The sequence below is a fragment of the Podarcis erhardii genome, assembly GCF_964252035.2.
Source record: "Podarcis erhardii genome assembly, chromosome: 4".
Lineage (NCBI taxonomy): Eukaryota > Metazoa > Chordata > Lepidosauria > Squamata > Lacertidae > Podarcis > Podarcis erhardii.
The window spans coordinates 46,702,809-46,720,254 of record NC_138508.1 but is presented as its reverse complement, the minus strand read 5'-3'; the positions used below and the strand labels follow the sequence as shown (position 1 = coordinate 46,720,254).

Genomic DNA, 17,446 nt, shown 5'->3' with positions numbered 1-17,446 from the left:
CTGAGCTTTAGTTATGAGCTGAATAGAATGTAGCTGGCATGTAAAACAGACAAGTCTTCAATCACTTTGAGTAGAATTCAAGCAATTCAATTCACAATACTGTTTATGATGAGTTGTCTATACACATACTTTTGCATATCTTAACTGGAAACCAACCTTGGTGCCTCTTTAAGCATTGGATCAAATCTGAAGGGATTCCTGGCTAGTTTTCTAGAGGGAGGAAGAAATGTCTAAGAAAACAGTACAGGCAATAATACTGTGTCAGGTTAAGGTGTAACAGAAGCCCAAGCATGCTCAGTAAGATTAATAGGACAACTCGAGGGGGGGGGAGCATATTTTGCAAAACGAGTTAGAAGAGCACACCATACACCAAGTTTCTGATTCTAATAAGATCATGGTTATGCCAAAGAAATCAGATAATGTTGGTGACTTGTGAGACCCTCACACAGTTAGTGTTATTGAACAAGTAGTTCATTATTTAAATCTGCTGTATATAGCAGAGGGTCAGGGGAAATAAGAAAAAGCTGCCTCTTTTTTAATCAGTATCAGTGTAGCTGATGTAGTATCAATCAGTGGATAGTTGCAAAGAATGTGAAACCTGGTAAGAAAATATCCTCATCTCTCTCCCCAAACTCCCATGGGAAAGATAGACAGACATTATCTTAATAATTAAACCTGCCTCCCATCATCTCCTAAGTGATCTTTTTTTATCTGGGGTCTCAGTCATAATTAGTTGATAGCAGTTAACTGTTTGGCAAACCCTGATAGCTTATCAACTAGCATGGTATAAGCCTTCAAATTAGAATCCACATGAGGAAGAGCACATTTCCACAATCAACAGAGTACAAGACAGTCACACTAGCTGCACTGGAAACATATTCTGCTTCTGGCAGAACACCAACATTAGCACTTCAGAACAATACCAGTAAGAGGCTTGTTGGCACACGATAGTGCAAAGTTATTCACCAGCATCTGGTTATTATTAACACTCTGGTTCTGGGTCTAGCCTCCTGGGCAGAATCAGGAACTGTTGAATCTGTCTTTGTCTTTAGCTATACTTTAAATATCTACAGATAAGTTCTATATCCCCCAAGACAAGACTTGTTTCAAGGATTACATTCTAAATTTTAAAATACTCTTAAACCTAGCACCTAACTGAGCCTGTAATACAGCTAGAAAAGTCCAAAAAAATACTAACCAAAAATCCTATGCAACAGAACACTACAGCAAATCAGTGCAGCTGGACTAGATTATGTACTCCACTTACTCATGCCAGGAGGAAAAGGAACTTGGTTGCTTTCTGTCTCTGGCGGCTTTGGGTAAAGTACTCAAAATATATGATACCCCCATTTATCTGGCATTTTCTTCCTTTTTTTACACAGCTGCAAGAATTTCAGCTATTTCAATGTAATAAACTCCAGACTAAGGTAAATAGCTTGGCTAGTGTCTCATCTCCTAAGTGTTAGTAGCAATATGAACCCTTTTGCATTCTGGACCAAACAATTAAAAAGAAAGAAAAAAGATTATGCTGTTTCACATACTGCCCCAAATTTCTGCTCAAACCTTTGTGAGTGACTCAGAGCCTTATTACACTTCAGTCTTCCTACACAAATCCTTCCTAAACTAAAACACAACAATATACGACAAATACTGAATAAGCTTCATGCAAAATGAAATAAATAAATAAACAGAAAGAAGAAACTTAAAATTTCTATTTTGGTATGTGTGGAGCTGGCCATATGAAGTGTGTTCATGTACACATGGCACAGTTAATGGTTTTCTATACTTGGGGAAAGAGGTATCTATGGAAGGCAGTAGTGTCTATGAAAGGTTGGAATGTAAGAATTGTCACTGCAGAATTATAGGTCCTTCCTAGCTTTGGTTTTATTTGTGTGTCCTTTTGACTCTTATCCAGTCCAATGCCAGCCTTGTTCCTTTCAAGGGCCCAGTGAGGAGGTGAACAACATTACACCCTCCATGAAAAATGCTGCTTGGGAACGGGAAAGAAAATTAGGAGGATTTTCTCTAGGTCCAAGGTATTTGTAACAAGTGTTCCAGTAAGCTAGACTTACAGTATCCTCTTCCAGGATAGTCCATTTAATTCCCCATGTTTTCACACACATCCTCAGTATGTTCAATCTTCATTGACTTGCTTCTCGTGGGGGGCGGTGTCTAAGGATTTGTTATACTTCTGCAAACATTGGAGTTTGCTCACACCTGTGGATACCTCCCTTTTGTGTGTATGAATAGTGTGGGTCTGGCTACATAAAGACACACAGAGACAGAAGGTGTTTGCTACTAGTTTATAGGATTTCTTTTTGCCCTGTTTTCTGTTCATCCCGGAAAATCATCCCAGAATTAAACAGAAAACTTGAAAGCCTAGACCAAATCTTCTGTTAAATGACACTCAGTGATAATCTGTTGTGCTGCTGGCTAAAGTAGCAAATGACATTACTTGAAATCTCCAACATTTCTATGAATAGAAAAAGCTAATATAACCATATGCTTTTTTGAAATACTGTATATACTACCTTGCAAAACAGCAAGCTTATACAAAAAAAATGTTATCTTATTGCACAGGAAGTAAGATTTTAAATGTCATGTCATTTTTAAAAGCCTTAAACAGGCATCTAGTAACTCAAGATACCAACTGCTCTTATAGCTGTAATACAGTAATACTCAGTTTACAGCAAATAGAAAATAGGAAAGTTTTTTTTAAGTGCTTATGAACAGCTGTTCAGTTAAACCTTTTAATGCCTCAACAGCCTTTTAAATGCTACTGCTTCTAGGTACATTTTCAGAAAACATATTTTCCCCATGCCTGAGGTTTGCTTCAAAAAGAAAAGTAAAAAACCTGCTTCGAAATCTACTCTAACAGATTAGAGTAGTGTTGTAATAAAAATTACCTTCACCCTAACCCAATTTTATTCTGTGTTGTCCCCATCTGTTGAAAAAGTGCTGCATGCATTCTCAAAACAAAAAAAGTGCTGCATGCATTCTCAAAACAAAAAAAGGACTGCCAGATATGATCACCAATTTGAGGAAGGAAGGCTTGTTACAGAAGCCACTTTTTCTCTATCCTGGTGACAGATGATTTAGTGCTGAATTTATTTATTTATTTCATACAATTTATAATCTGGGAGATAGTAAACAAACAAACAAAAACCCTCAAAGTGCTTTACAAAATGAATAAAACAGTAAAATTATCAGTAAAAAGGGTTAAAAACAACTATTTAAAACATTCAAAAATAATTAAAATGAACAATAAAAACATATTAAAACACATGTCACCATTCTACATATCTGAATGCCAAGCTAACAGCAGCTACCATTTGAGTAGTATGGAGATCTTTGTGCACAGTGCCAAATATGCACCCTGAAGCTAGTTTTGCAGGTCATGGCCAGAGCATGCAAGTCACATTCAACTATAGTGAATGAATGATCATTCTCCAATAAAGAAAACAATGCCCGACCTGAAGAATTTGGAGCAAATGATTCAGCAGAGGAAACACAGCCCAGAATAACTAAGGAGATAGTACAAGAATACTTGGCTAGTTTAGATGTATTCAAGTCTCCAGGGCCAGATGAACTGCATCCAAGAGTATTAAAAGAACTGGCAGATGTGATCTCAGAACCACTGGCAGTCATCTTCAAGAATTCCTGGAAAACAGGCGAAGTCCCGGCAGACTGGAGGAGGGCAAATGTTGTCCCTATTTTCAAAAAGGGGGAAAGAGAGGACCCAAATAATTACTGCCCAGTCAGTCTGACATCAATACCAGGGAAGATTCTGGAGCAGATCATTAAGCAAACGGTCTGTGAGCACCTAGAAAGGAATGCTGTGATCACCAATAGTCAGCATGGATTTCTGAAAAATAAGTCATGTCAGACTAACCTGATCTCGTTTTTTGACAGAATTACAAGCCTGGTAGATGAAGGGAACGCAGTGGATGTAGCCTACCTTGATTTCAGCAAGGCATTTGACAAGGTGCCCCATGATATTCGTGTAAAGAAGCTGGTAAAATGCGGTCTTGACTATGCTACCACTCAGTGGATTTGTAACTGGCTGACTGACCGAACCCAAAGGGTGCTCATCAATGGTTCCTCTTCATCCTGGAGAAGAGTGACTAGTGGGGTGCCACAGGGTTCTGTCTTGGGCCCGGTCTTATTCAATATCTTTATCAACGACTTGGATGATGGACTCAAGGGCATCCTGATCAAATTTGCAGATGACACCAAACTGGGAGGGGTGGCTAACACCCCAGAGGACAGGATCACACTTCAAAACGACCTTGACAGATTAGAGAACTGGGCCAAAACAAACAAGATGAATTTTAATAGGGAGAAATGTAAAGTATTGCACTTGGGCAAAAAAAATGAGAGGCACAAATACAAGATGGGTGACACCTGGCTTGAGAGCAGTACATGTGAAAAGGATCTAGGAGTCTTGGTTGACCACAAACTTGACATGAGCCAACAGTGTGACGCGGCAGCTAAAAAAGCCAATGCAATTCTGGGCTGCATCAATAGGAGTATTGCATCTAGATCAAGGGAAGTAATAGTGCCACTGTATTCTGCTCTGGTCAGACCTCACCTAGAGTACTGTGTCCAGTTCTGGGCACCACAGTTCAAGAAGGACACTGACAAACTGGAACGTGTCCAGAGGAGGGCAACCAAAATGGTCAAAGGCCTGGAAACGATGCCTTATGAAGAACGGCTAAGGGAGCTGGGCATGTTTAGCCTGGAGAAGAGGAGGTTAAGGGGTGATATGATAGCCATGTTCAAATATATAAAAGGATGTCACATAGAGGAGGGAGAAAGGTTGTTTTCTGCTGCTCCAGAGAAGCGGACACGGAGCAATGGATCCAAACTACAAGAAAGAAGATTCCACCTAAACATTAGGAAGAACTTCCTGACAGTAAGAGCTGTTCGACAGTGGAATTTGCTGCCAAGGAGTGTGGTGGACTCTCCTTCTTTGGAGGTCTTTAAGCAGAGGCTTGACAACCATATGGCAGGAGTGCTCTGATGGTGTTTCCTGCTTGGCAGGGGGTTGGACTCGATGGCCCTTGTGGTCTCTTCCAACTCTATGATTCTATGATTCTATGCTGTTTTTGTGAACCAGAGTGGCACCATATAGTCTCTTATCAATGTCCTATTAATCTTGGTACTTTCTGAGCAAAGAGCTTTTAAAACACAGCTCTCCTCAAGACTGTATGTTAAGGATAGTGATTCTATTTCAAAATATGATTATATGATTGCATTGGGTAAGAAGTTACACAACAACAATAATTTTTACTAAGAAAACAGACTAAACATGACTGATGTGGGGAAAAGTCTTTAGGAGGTAATCATAAATCTCAACACTAAAATACTATTTATTGGAACTGTTTATTTCAGGGGTGACTAATCTGTGATCCTTCCATCAGGCTCAGTCATCTTGGCCAAGTGTCAAAAATGATGGGAAGTGCAGACCAGCAACATCTCTACTGTCCTATATCCTTCTGGTATACCTTATATGAATCATACTTTTCTTGGAAAGCCTGGAACAAATTTACATTCTGTTTAACCAAATTTATTAAAACAGTTGTCTGCTATGAACCAATCCATACTGTTCTAAGCAAGGCTGCCTAGGGTTAGCTACAATGAGTTTTTTGTTTTGTTTTAAAATATATATATATATAAAGCTTACTAATTTAACTTTTCCAACAAGCATCACTCTTTTAATACTAACAGTTTTAGGTGTATATTGAAAGAAAAACTTTTAAGAAATCTTAAAAGGCTGGCATGTTAGCACCCAAACAGCATTTGCTTTTCCTTATTTTGAATACAAAAAAATGCAGTATGCTTTAAGTGTTTATGTCACTGCTAGATTCTTGTCTGGACTTAGAGAAGTAAGCAATGCTTCATCTCCCTGTGAAAACTGATCTCTATAGAGGAAAAATTGCCCTGCATAGTTTTGACAAGAACATGCCCTTTACCACATTACATTGGACCTTTAACTACCAGAGAACATGTCCCTGTAGATGGTAATCTGAACCTGGTTATATTCCACAAAAACAAATAACACTGAATTAATTTAAGTACATTTCAAATAATCAAAAAGCTGGGTTCAGAAACTCAAGAAAAGAGCTGAGCAGATTTCAGTAGTAATATGGCAGCTCTTAAGAGTGGGTTCTGCTTCCATACTATCATTGTCTTTGCTAGCAGAAAATGTTTTAGGAGTTGGCTGCATGCCCCATCAACTTCCATCAACTTAAAGCCACATCTGGCTGTGAGTCTGACAGGTAACCTAAGAAAAGTTTACTAAAAATAAATGTGTACAACAAATTAGAAAGAACAACAGCTAAAATTCCTTGCAGGAATACAGAACAGTGTTTATTGAGCATCAAAGAATTACAGCTTCTATGTTCTGCTTATGATTTTGTTCAGTTTTCCAAAACCATATATTACATATAATGTTAGAGGTCACATTTTATTTTCATTACTCTCCTTTAGTATAGTCAATGTTTTTAGCTTATCTCCGGTTAAGCTGCTTTCAGTATCTAAAATTTTCCAACCACTGTATCAGACACCAACAATACTTCTATTTTTCTACCATTTCAATATTTATTTTTCTATATAGCTTTCCACAATGTGATTTATGATCAGTAAAATACATAAAAAGATGCAACAATAAAATCCCATTTCATTCAACAATTAAAGTAAATTGTATACATATGGCCCAATTCTTCTAACCCAATATCAAGCATCATATTTCAATCTTCAAAGACCATTCTACAAGAGGTGTATCTTTAAAGCTATTTTTTTAAAAGTTAGGATCTCTTTTTAACCAGTATTTCACTGAAACTATTTAGTCAGGTGGAAAATAAGCCTGACAATGTTGTAAACAAACAAACAAACAAACAAACAAACAAACAAACAAACAAACAGCAATATATAACTTCCTAATTAACAGTTCACTCAATACTCACTCATATAGCTCAGAATATGTAGCTGCAAATAAAAATACAGTCATAGAAATACATACAGTATAGGAAATAATTCCAGGGAAAGGGAATTGGAAAATGACAGAAGCAAAAGGAAAGCAGGCATCACCAACTCTACTTGCCAATACAACAGGTTTCAGCATGGGTAGAAGTACAGTACTCTTAATAACCTCCAAATAACTCTGTTTACATTGGACATTGAGGAAGACAAACAAGAGCTTTGCTCTCTTCTCCTAACTGCATTATAACAAGAAACTCCTTTCAGCCTTCTGTCCTTGGTTTGGAGAAGATAAGTAACGGGGGGGGGGGGGGGGAGAGACCTTCCTGCATTTCTCACAATTTCCAAATGACTGGTTAAGTTATGAGACAACCCTGCCCATCACGTTTTCTGACAAGCACACAGGACTTCGGGAAGGCAGTATTGTGAGCAGGTTTCAATAAGATTAAAAGACAGTGGTTGAGATTTATGCTGTTTCATATCTAAATCTCTCTGGTTGTCTTCCAAGTGCATGCTGGAACGGAGGCAAACACTTCATTTCACTTATGCAGCAGTTTGAATAAGCTTAGAAACAGCAGTTGAGGAAAACCCTTTACAAACTCTGTATTGCTGTATTCCAAATGAAGTCCCTCCCTGTCTTCCATCCTTCCTTCTGTGCATGCCAGGAGACTTGGGGTTGTGGGAATAAACAAGGTGACCCATGGCAAGTAAACATCACAGATTTGAGCAGGAGAGCCTCATGGCTGGAAGCAGTTGTATGTAGGTGGGGAGAGAGACATTGCAAAGGCAAGAAGAGGGAACTCCAATACAACTGTAGGATAAAGGGGATAGTTTGGCAGACCAAAACAGGCACTGATACAGAGACTTAAAGACGGGAAAGGGGAGCAAACAGGGGTATAAACAGACAAACAACAAGGAGCCTAAATAACTGCAACAGAGTGCCTTTCTTTCACCATAACTGGAAAAGTGCAACTTGTTCCTGTCAAAGCTCCTAAAAACTACAGCTTACAAGGCAACTGAATATCTCCTATGCCAATAAACCACAACACTTCTCTCTTGAAAAACTGATTAATGTCCCCTCTCTCTCTTGCAGATAGATATCCACTTCTCTTTTATGCTAAGTTCCATTCCTTCTTTTCCCTTTACTCGTCTTCTCTCTCTCTCTCTCTCTCTCTCTCTCTCTCTCTCTCTCTCTGTGTGTGTGTGTGTTTGAGAGAGAGGGGGGGGGGATGCCTCTGATTGCATCATCACTATTCTTCCACTGGAATGACATAGTGCTAATGTTTTTAATAAATATCTAATTCTTACCATTAAGCCTCTTGTTGTATTTCTGATCAAGAGGGCTCATTTTGAGGGTAATAAGTGCACTTAAAAACTGAGAAGTGGAATGGCAGTAATAATACTTTAGCACTGATGTAGTCCTTAATCAAATCTGATGCCATTTAATAGAGAACAAGTATATTCACATATTAGACATTTTAGATACTGAACTAAACAAACAACAAAACTAAACAAACAACAAAATTCCCAGAGTATAAAGAAACCAACATACAACTACATCTACCGTGTACCAAAACTGATGATTTTACAATATGACCCTAAAATCTACCACAAAATACACAATCAGTACCGCACATGCATTTTAAAAAACTGTGTACCAATTCATATAGCTTTGCAGACAAGGGGGCGGGAATCAAACATTTTCTCAGGCACTTCCTGTACAAGGTTTGAAGTACATTTAAACAGAATCATTCTAACTAACTGACACTGAAATGCTGGGGACATGCCCAATTTTAGCATTGTTTATCCTGCATGAAGGCAATGGGGAAGTTTTTATTTCTGCTAATGCTTCAGAAAGACATTTCTGCTTAGTATTCTTTACCAATTGCACTCCCAGCATATTTTATGTCTGTTGATCAATAGTGCATACTTGTGTGGAGAACATGCCAGAGTGAATGTAAGTAAACTTTAGGCCTCTAGTACACTTAGCAAGTTCTGTTAAATACTGTAACAGAGTGTCAATGTGAGCACACTAAAATGAATGACAAGACATGTGGCTGCAACACCCCTCAGTAGATGCAAGAGTGTGCAAGGATAACCTCACAGCATTTTGTAACTAATTGAAACCATTTTTGAAACTCATTAAAACACTTAAGAAATGTGTCATTGCATTTTTTTCTCCCCTTTGCTTAGCTCAGAATTGCTCAGTGCCATATGTACTGCTGAATACAATTAGCTTATTGACCATATAGTCAAAACAAAAGCAGATATTCTAATTTACTTAGTCATATTCATAATCTGCTTGTGTGAATATAAACATTATATACAAGTGTTAGTAGAATGCTAATGTTCTGCACTCAAACCTAACTAAATATCTTATTTGTATACATTGAGCTCAGACATGAAAAGCTAATGACCTCTCTGTATTTAAAATTCCACTCAAGCAGCTGCTTCTAAGGTGGCTACCAGTGATGGATAAAGAGCAGAAATACTTACTTGCTACTTCCAGCGATGCATTGTGGCTCACAGCTTCACCAAGGTAATTCCTTGCTACACAGACATAGACTCCTTCATCAGGCCTGCTTTTGCGGCCATGAACTATTCGTAAGAAAAATAAAGATCCACTTGGCAGCAACATCCGATGAGAACGAGGATCATCTTTGTCTGTTTCAACCCTTTCTCCTCCTTTATACCATTCAATAGTTGGTGTGGGCCTGCCTTCAGCCTTACAGTTCAAAGTTGCTGGTTCTCCTTTAGAAACGATTAGATCCGAAGGATGTTCAACAATGCGAGGTGGGGAATCCTCTTGGCGAAGACGGGAACCTAAGGAGGGTAAATGTGAATAAAAAATTAAATTTCTACTTCTGGTTAAGATGTAATGGAAATGCTGTGGCTTGGATTTAAAATGGTGCACTTGGAAATCAACAAGTACTTCCTGGTTATTCTTATAGTTAGCTTGATGTCATCTAGTTGGTTAAGATTTTATTACGATAATGGGCGATTATATGTTCTTCCAAGTTAGCATTTACAAGATATTTATTGCTATTTAACATGCTTGCCACTATGACCAGAGTTTTTAAAGCAGTTCACAGTAAACATTTAAAAGCAGTACAATACTTTAAGAATTGATTGGTTGCTTGTAGTATTCCTGTACTGTTAACATAAGATCAATACAATCATAAAATCGATGAAGTCAGTGAACGTGAGGAAGCAATATATAAATACACATCTCCAAAAATTCAGCACATTTTTATTGAAGTATCTTTTAAAGAGTACTATCTTCAGCTGCCTCCTAAAGGAAAGATAAGCATGGATGATTTTTAACTTCCAGAACAAAACTGGGGCATTATCACAAACTGGCTTCTGATTTTGTGACCCCACTGTTCCACAGTCAGGCAGTCGTTTGACACTTTCCAGAAAGATGGATTGCATGAAGAGTCTGCAAATGCTAGGTTCAAATATATAAAATGCAGATTTTCTTCATGCATAAAGTGGGGTGGGGTGAGAGACAAAACACAAGGAACTGCCTGTGAATATATTTCCACCTAAGTGCTGTAATAAAGTCACTCTTATCTGAAACATTCCATAAAATTCCTTAAATTGTAGTGTGCTGTATTTTTCATGAAGAGAAGAGTGGCACATAGAACACATTAACCACAAATTTGATGACAGCCGCCAGAGGGGATGTAACAGCTTTGACATCTGAGTAATCTTTTTCCACAGCTATACTTTTAATTTCTGTCCTTATAGTCAAGTTATTTAAGTTCCAATTTGTGTTTTATTTAGTAGAAGCAACTTTATGTATCAACATAAATCTTACAAAGGGCACAAATCCTGTAATTTTCTTGTCAGAAATCTGTCCCAGAAGGGTTAGTTGGTGAACACAGAAACACAATACTTATTAGTTACATACTTTATCTACAAAGAACCCACATTTCTCCTTCTAAAAGCTGATAATCACTGCAATAGAGGAAACCAACAAACTTGCACAACCTGCTTTAGTATAAATTTCACATCTCAGACTGAAAGATATAGCATGCCAAATATTCAGCGCCTTTGGTTAAAAGAGCAATTACTGTGTACATAACACTGATCGACTTCACACAATTCATTTGCAAACTAATACCAAGATTCTGACAAAATTTAATTTCCTCAGTTGATTTTTAAATACAAAGGGGTTGTACAAAGAGCAGGTGCAACAGACTGGTTGGAAGCATGAGATGCGAGCCAGAACATCTTTGGTTCAGGTGAGCCCAGATATGAACAGACCAGATAGTGCACTAGGTGTGAAAATACTGGAGTGCACTAGGAAGTAAGCAAATACTCGGAAGCACATCTTGTTTTTAAAAACTAACACTATCACTTTTTAGATTCAAACAAAGACAAAAGCTGCAATTATATTGTTCATGGCAACTGGTGGTATCAAAATAAATCATACCACAATTTCATAGCTGTCAACTTACAGATTTGAAAATAAGGGACCAGCAGCCTTGAAAATAAGGGACCTGCAGCCTCACCTGTTCCAGGCACTCCAGTCTTCCTGTCCTCCTGCAGTCTGGTCAAACTCATGCTGGTAGTCTCAAGAACACTGTCCAACCAACTTTGAAACCAGAGGTTCAACTGAATAGAATCTGAATCACATGCACCACAAGGCCTATGCAGCCTCAACTTAAGATGGCTCCCCGGCCTGGCTTTGCACTGCAAAGTTTGCAGCAGCACGTGCAACAAAATGGCGTCCAGCATTCAAAAAACCCCTCAGCTTGCATTAACTAGCCACACACAAGGCATGCAAGCTCCACCTCCCAGTCATTCTTAGACTACTTATTGGGTGAGCAACACAGCCAAGCAACACAGTTGGAGCCTCCCTCATCCCTGGCCGGCAGGAAGGGAGGGAGAGGAGCTGCTTCCTTTGAAATTTAAGGGACATTTAAGGGACATCTATCAATAAGGGACAGCAGTGGGCCATGGTGCTGGAATAAGGGACTGTCCCTTCAAATAAGGGACACTTGACAGCTAAGCAATTTAAATCAATTGGCTTAATTCCACGTTTCCAAATCATTTCATCTACAAGTGCTTTCTGTACAGTAAAAAACATTCACATCTTCTTATATGACTGGGAAGCTGCCTAACAGATGTCCATAAGTAGAATAAACTCTCAAGTAGTATGGGATGCCCTAAATGTTTTTATTAATGCACTTGCAAGTGATAGTTGCAACCAAACCTCTGCCTCTTTTCAGTGTAACTGGTATACATTCACTTTCTTGATAAATTATGCAGCTTCTCCTTACATGCATACAGACATGCATTTGTTTAAAAAATGTTTTTTAAATAAATCTGTAATTGGAATCTCATTCTGTTTTCCTGGAAAGGTAAGTGAAATGTCAGAACTGCCTATATGTCCTTAAAGTTATTTATTAACAGGATATGAAACCCAGTTCAGGAAACACCAGGGATACAGAAGGTCAGCTGCTTCCAAGGTTTACACAATGTATAATGCCCAATTGAAAGTGTTGTTAACCACTTATGGCCTCATGAATCTACTGTGAATATTTAATATTTTAAGAATTGTTAACATCAGACATTCCTAACACCACCACACAGCCAGCTTTTAACAACAATAAGAATGGGCTGCATAGTGTAAGATGGGCACTTACTAGTTTAACCAGGTTGTTTAATCCAAAACAATTAGGGTCCTCCCCAAAAACAAATTAGAATTAGCAATTAATATACATTATATTAAATGGAAGAATAATGGGTAGTATGGTGATGTGAATCTTTCCTGTCCATCTTAAAGTTAAAATTCAGATCTTGAACTTTTAAAACAAACTGTTCATAATTCTGTCTATATATTGAAGAATAAATTCCCCAAACTAGTATTTGGAAGAGGGGAAAGGGGAAAGTTAGCTTTATGATCTGTCAAGTCTAAAAATGAAATGTCTGTTGAAAGTGTAGAAACTCTGGGTAAATTATGCAAGAAGTAATTGTGCTATGGAATTGTGCTTGCACAAACAAGATTTGTTTAGCGATGTATAATAAAGTTAAAGTATTGCACCAAAAAGAAAACATGTTTTTATACCTATAAGGTAAAGGTAAAGGCACCCCTGACCATTAGGTCCAGTCGTGACTGACTCTGGGGTTGCGCGCTCATCTCGCTTTATAGGCCAAGGGAGCCGGCGTTTGTCCGCAGACAGCTTCCAGGTCATGTGGCCAGCATGACTAAGCCGCTTCTGGTTAACCAGAACAGTACATGGAAACGCCGTTTACCTTCCCGCCGGAGCGGTTCCTATTTATCTACTTGCACTTTGACGTGCTTTCGAACTGATAGGTTGGCAGGAGCAGGGACCGAACAACTGGAGCTCACCCCATCGCGGGGATTCGAACCGCCGACCTTCTGATCGGCAAGTCCTAGGCTCTGTGGTTTAACCCACAGCGCCACCCGCGTCCCTTATTTTTTACCTATATTATTTTATACCTATAATCACCTGCTAAAACCAATAAATTAAACAGTAAGAATTAGTCCAACCTGAAAGGTCCATTATCTGTTTAGAAATCTGACTATTAGATGTTGCTACGCATTATAGCAGTTAGCAACCATATATAATCTTAGGCAAAAAAGTAAAGGTAGCATCTAGAACACATCTAGAACTTTCTTGGGCTCCATGATCACTGCAGATGGTGACAGCAGCCACAAAATTAAAAGACACCTGCTTCTTGGGAGAAAAGCAATGACAAACCTAGACAGCATCTTAAAAAGTAGAGACATTGCCTTGCCAACAAAGGTCCATATAGTAAAAGCTATGGTTTTCCCAGTAGTGATGTATGGAAGTGAGAGTTGGACCATTAAGAAGGCTGACTGCCGAAGAATTGATGCTTTTGAATTATGGTGCTGGAGGAGACTCTTGAGAGTCCCATGGACTGCAAGAAGATCAAACATATCCATTCTTAAGGAAATCAACCCTGAGTGCTCACTGGAAGGACAGATCGTGAAGCTGAGGCTCCAATACTTTGGCCACCTCATGAAAAGAGAAGACTCCCTGGAAAAGACCCTGATACTGGGAAAGATGGAGGGCAGAAGGAGAAGGGGACGACAGAGGACGAGATGGTTGGACAGTGTTCTCGAAGCTACCAGCATGAGTTTGACCAAACTGTGGGAGGCAGTGGAAGACAGGAGTGCCTGGCATGCTCTGGTCCACAGGGTTACGAAGAGTCGGACACGACTAAATGACTAAACAACAACAAAAGAACACATACAGCATGCAATTTTTTTTCAGGGAGTGATTGTATCGTTTTAGTGTTGTTGAGAGCTGTAGGGAATGTGTTTTTTTAAAAGTATGCACATTTATTTCCTACATTTATATCTTCAAGGTAGTATAAGGGAGGATTACCCACATTTTATCTACACAACACTCCTGTGAGGTAGGTTAGCCTGTCAGCATATGGAGAAATCTGAGGTTAGTTCAGGCACAGGGATCTGTCCTACATGAAGTCAGATGCAAAACAATTCAGTCAGCCTTTCCATAATTTCATTTGTTCTCCTTCAGCACACCTTTGACTCCCTAGTTTTCTAGAAGTTTAACCACCTTCTGGGTCAGTTTTCGCCTACTAATGTATTTAAACATTTTTTTGTTGATGAGCCTTGTTTTTCCAATGTGCTCCTTGAATTATTTTTACTTATTGTCTCCTTATATCTTTTTTTTTGCCAAAGTTTGTTTTCTCCTCATTTGGACAAGTGTTCAATTTTTTTAAGACAGCCTTCTTACTCCTTTTAAGCTTCCTTGACTCTGTTTATAAATCACACTGGTATTCTCTGCGTCCTACTTTTAAAACTTCTCCCGTGTCAGGACTGTTGTCTCCATATGCGCCAACTTACCAAGCAGATTGGGGGCACTGGTGTCGTGTCTGTGTTTGGTCTCACACCCATGTGTGAGCATCCCAAGCTCTGGCTTCTTCTTCTCCTGCAGCTGCCGGGGGAAAAGGTCCTGGCTCCTACTGATGTTGCACTAACCACACTGCGTTCCGAGTGTCACACGCCCAGAGCACTACACACACTGACTGAGCTCCCTGAGTACCATGTACGCTGAGCATAGTGTGCCTTGAGTGCCACACATGTCAAGCACCCTAAGCGCCATGCGCTGCACGCACAACGCTGGGAAGAGCCAGGACATCTTTCCCCAGCAGTTGCAGGAGGAGGAGAAGTCTGCCATGGAAGCCACAATTCCGGGCTCTGCCACCTCTGTCAAATAATTATTCAGCGCCCCTTGTTGTTTCTAAATAATCAGCACAACAAAATCTTGTTATGTGTGCAAAAATAGCCACATTTTTAAAAATATAACAGTCTATATAATTGATTAAGTTTTGCTTTTTACATGTTAATATCTGGACAAAGGCATTGGCTCTTATACTGCAATCCTCCCGGAACATGAAGCAGTGCCCCTAGATATCTTATGCTACTCAGCTTCAAAAGTGTCATATACACTTTGGGGAGAAAGGACTTTCAAATCTACATAAATTGCTTAATTTCAGAGAGCCAGCATGATGTAGGAACCACTAGGTCTATCAAGCTCAGTACAGTGGTACCTCAGGTTAAGTACTTAATTCGTTCCAGAGGTCTGTTCTTAACCTGAAACTGTTCTTAACCTGAAGCACCACTTTAGCTAATGGGGCCTCCTGCTGCCGCCGCTGCGCCACCGGAGCACGATTTTGGTTGTCATCTTGTCATCCTGAAGCAAAGTTATTAACCTGAAGCACTATTTCTGGGTTAGCGGAGCCTGTAACCTGAAGCATATGTAACCTGAAACGTATGTAACCTGAGGTAGCACTGGACTGTCAACACTAACCAGCAATAGATCCCTCAGGGTCTAGCATGGGAGTGTTTACCAAACATAGGTACCTGAAGACATCAGGGATTGAATCTGGAACTTTTTCTATGCAAAGCATGTTGGATTTAGTCTAGAGAGATGCCTGGCATAGTCTCAGAGCTCACCATCACTCCCATTCAACCTGCCTCTCACTTTAGGACTTTTGTTGTAAAATGATTACAACAGTGTGAAAACTTAAATTAGCTTTCAGTTAAGTTTACAAACTTACCTGGACATACTTCTGAACAGATATGCATAGGTTTCACAGTTAGAGAAATAGATTACTAGTACAATGCATACCTAATTGTCAGGGCTCCCTGACACTAATGTGCTATGGTAAAATATAAAATAAAAGCAGTAAAATATAGTATGAAGCACAACTCATTAATTCCTTTTCAGAAGGTTCCTCAAGAACCTGTCATGCATCTTTGGGCAGTGCTTGTGTTTTCTTGTTTGACATACTCAAACATCCACTGAAGCTTTTAAAAATTAATGCATAATAGTCAGAGTCAAAGATGATAGTTGAAGAGCTTTTGGTTTGTGTGAGTTATTAGCTTCTATGACAAAAAGTACCAAGGCAAAATTTTAGGGGTAATTTTGTAAAGACATTTATACTTTCAGAAAACAAAATATTTCAAACAGCCTTTTAAAGGATTAGTAACAAATCCCTGAAGGAATGCAGTCAACCTCAGTCATATTGAAACCTTAAAGTCAACTTTCCCAACATTCATGAAGCATTAGTGAGCACCAGGTTAATGAGGCACAAAAAGAATAAAAGGTGTGATGCTTTCACAGGTAAATCAACATAACCACACCCAAAGAGAGTCTGTAATCTAAATGAATAGTATAACAATCAAAACTTAGTTGCTGCTGGGGATCACTTGGAATGGGAACTGCAGAAATGAAAATTTTCTTTCACTCAGTTCGCTCCTCTAGCACTTTGGCTTAGTGCATTATTTCATTAATTTAAACAAAATTTCTGTTTAATTTTTAATTATTAATTTCTCTAAGGAGAAGTATATTTTCGATCAAAGAGGAAGGCATGAAATAAAGATTTGGATCTCAGCAGTAACACTAGGACTTATATTAGACAGACTTGAAAGAAGAAAGCACATTAAATGCTATATTTAGAATTTGATTTGGGGAAAGGGAATGCCTTTCAGTGTACTGGAAGGCTGCAGAACAGGGTAATGCTGACAGATTGTTTTGCACATTAGTTTAGAGACAAATTTCAAACACTGAGTATTCTGAAATTTGAGAAGGCCCAGAGTCAAAAACACTAAAGAGAATTGGAGGACATGTGCATTTTAAAATAATTAAATCTTTATCCTAAGCTGCTGCCATATTAAAATGGAAACGATAAGCTTAACTGAGACAAATTTTAGTTGCATATAATCATTATGTTTCCTTAAACATCTAAAGCACAAGTATATCACTTCTTTTTTTAATTTAAAATAAGTCATTTTGTTTTAATATGTCGGTAGGAAGGTCATTTTATTTTAACTTGCTGGTAGCAAAACTAAAATGTTGTTGTTAACTCTAATTTCCTGATCAACATTTTAAAAAAATGTAATAGTAGTGTAGGGCACAAGGAGAAGGGGACGACA

At 38.7% G+C, this 17,446-nt stretch overlaps 1 protein-coding gene across 4 annotated transcripts in view; it reads right to left on the bottom strand.

Moving 5' to 3' along the window:
• Positions 1 to 17,446, bottom strand: part of ROBO1 (roundabout guidance receptor 1) — a 585,029-nt gene that overhangs the window by 226,245 nt on the left and 341,338 nt on the right. For all 4 annotated transcript variants that reach the window (XM_081858408.1, XM_081858409.1, XM_081858410.1 and 1 more), the window contains one exon: positions 9,478 to 9,804. In XM_081858408.1, the coding sequence (XP_081714534.1) occupies positions 9,478 to 9,804 (327 nt within the window). The remainder of the gene's footprint in view (positions 1 to 9,477; positions 9,805 to 17,446) is intronic.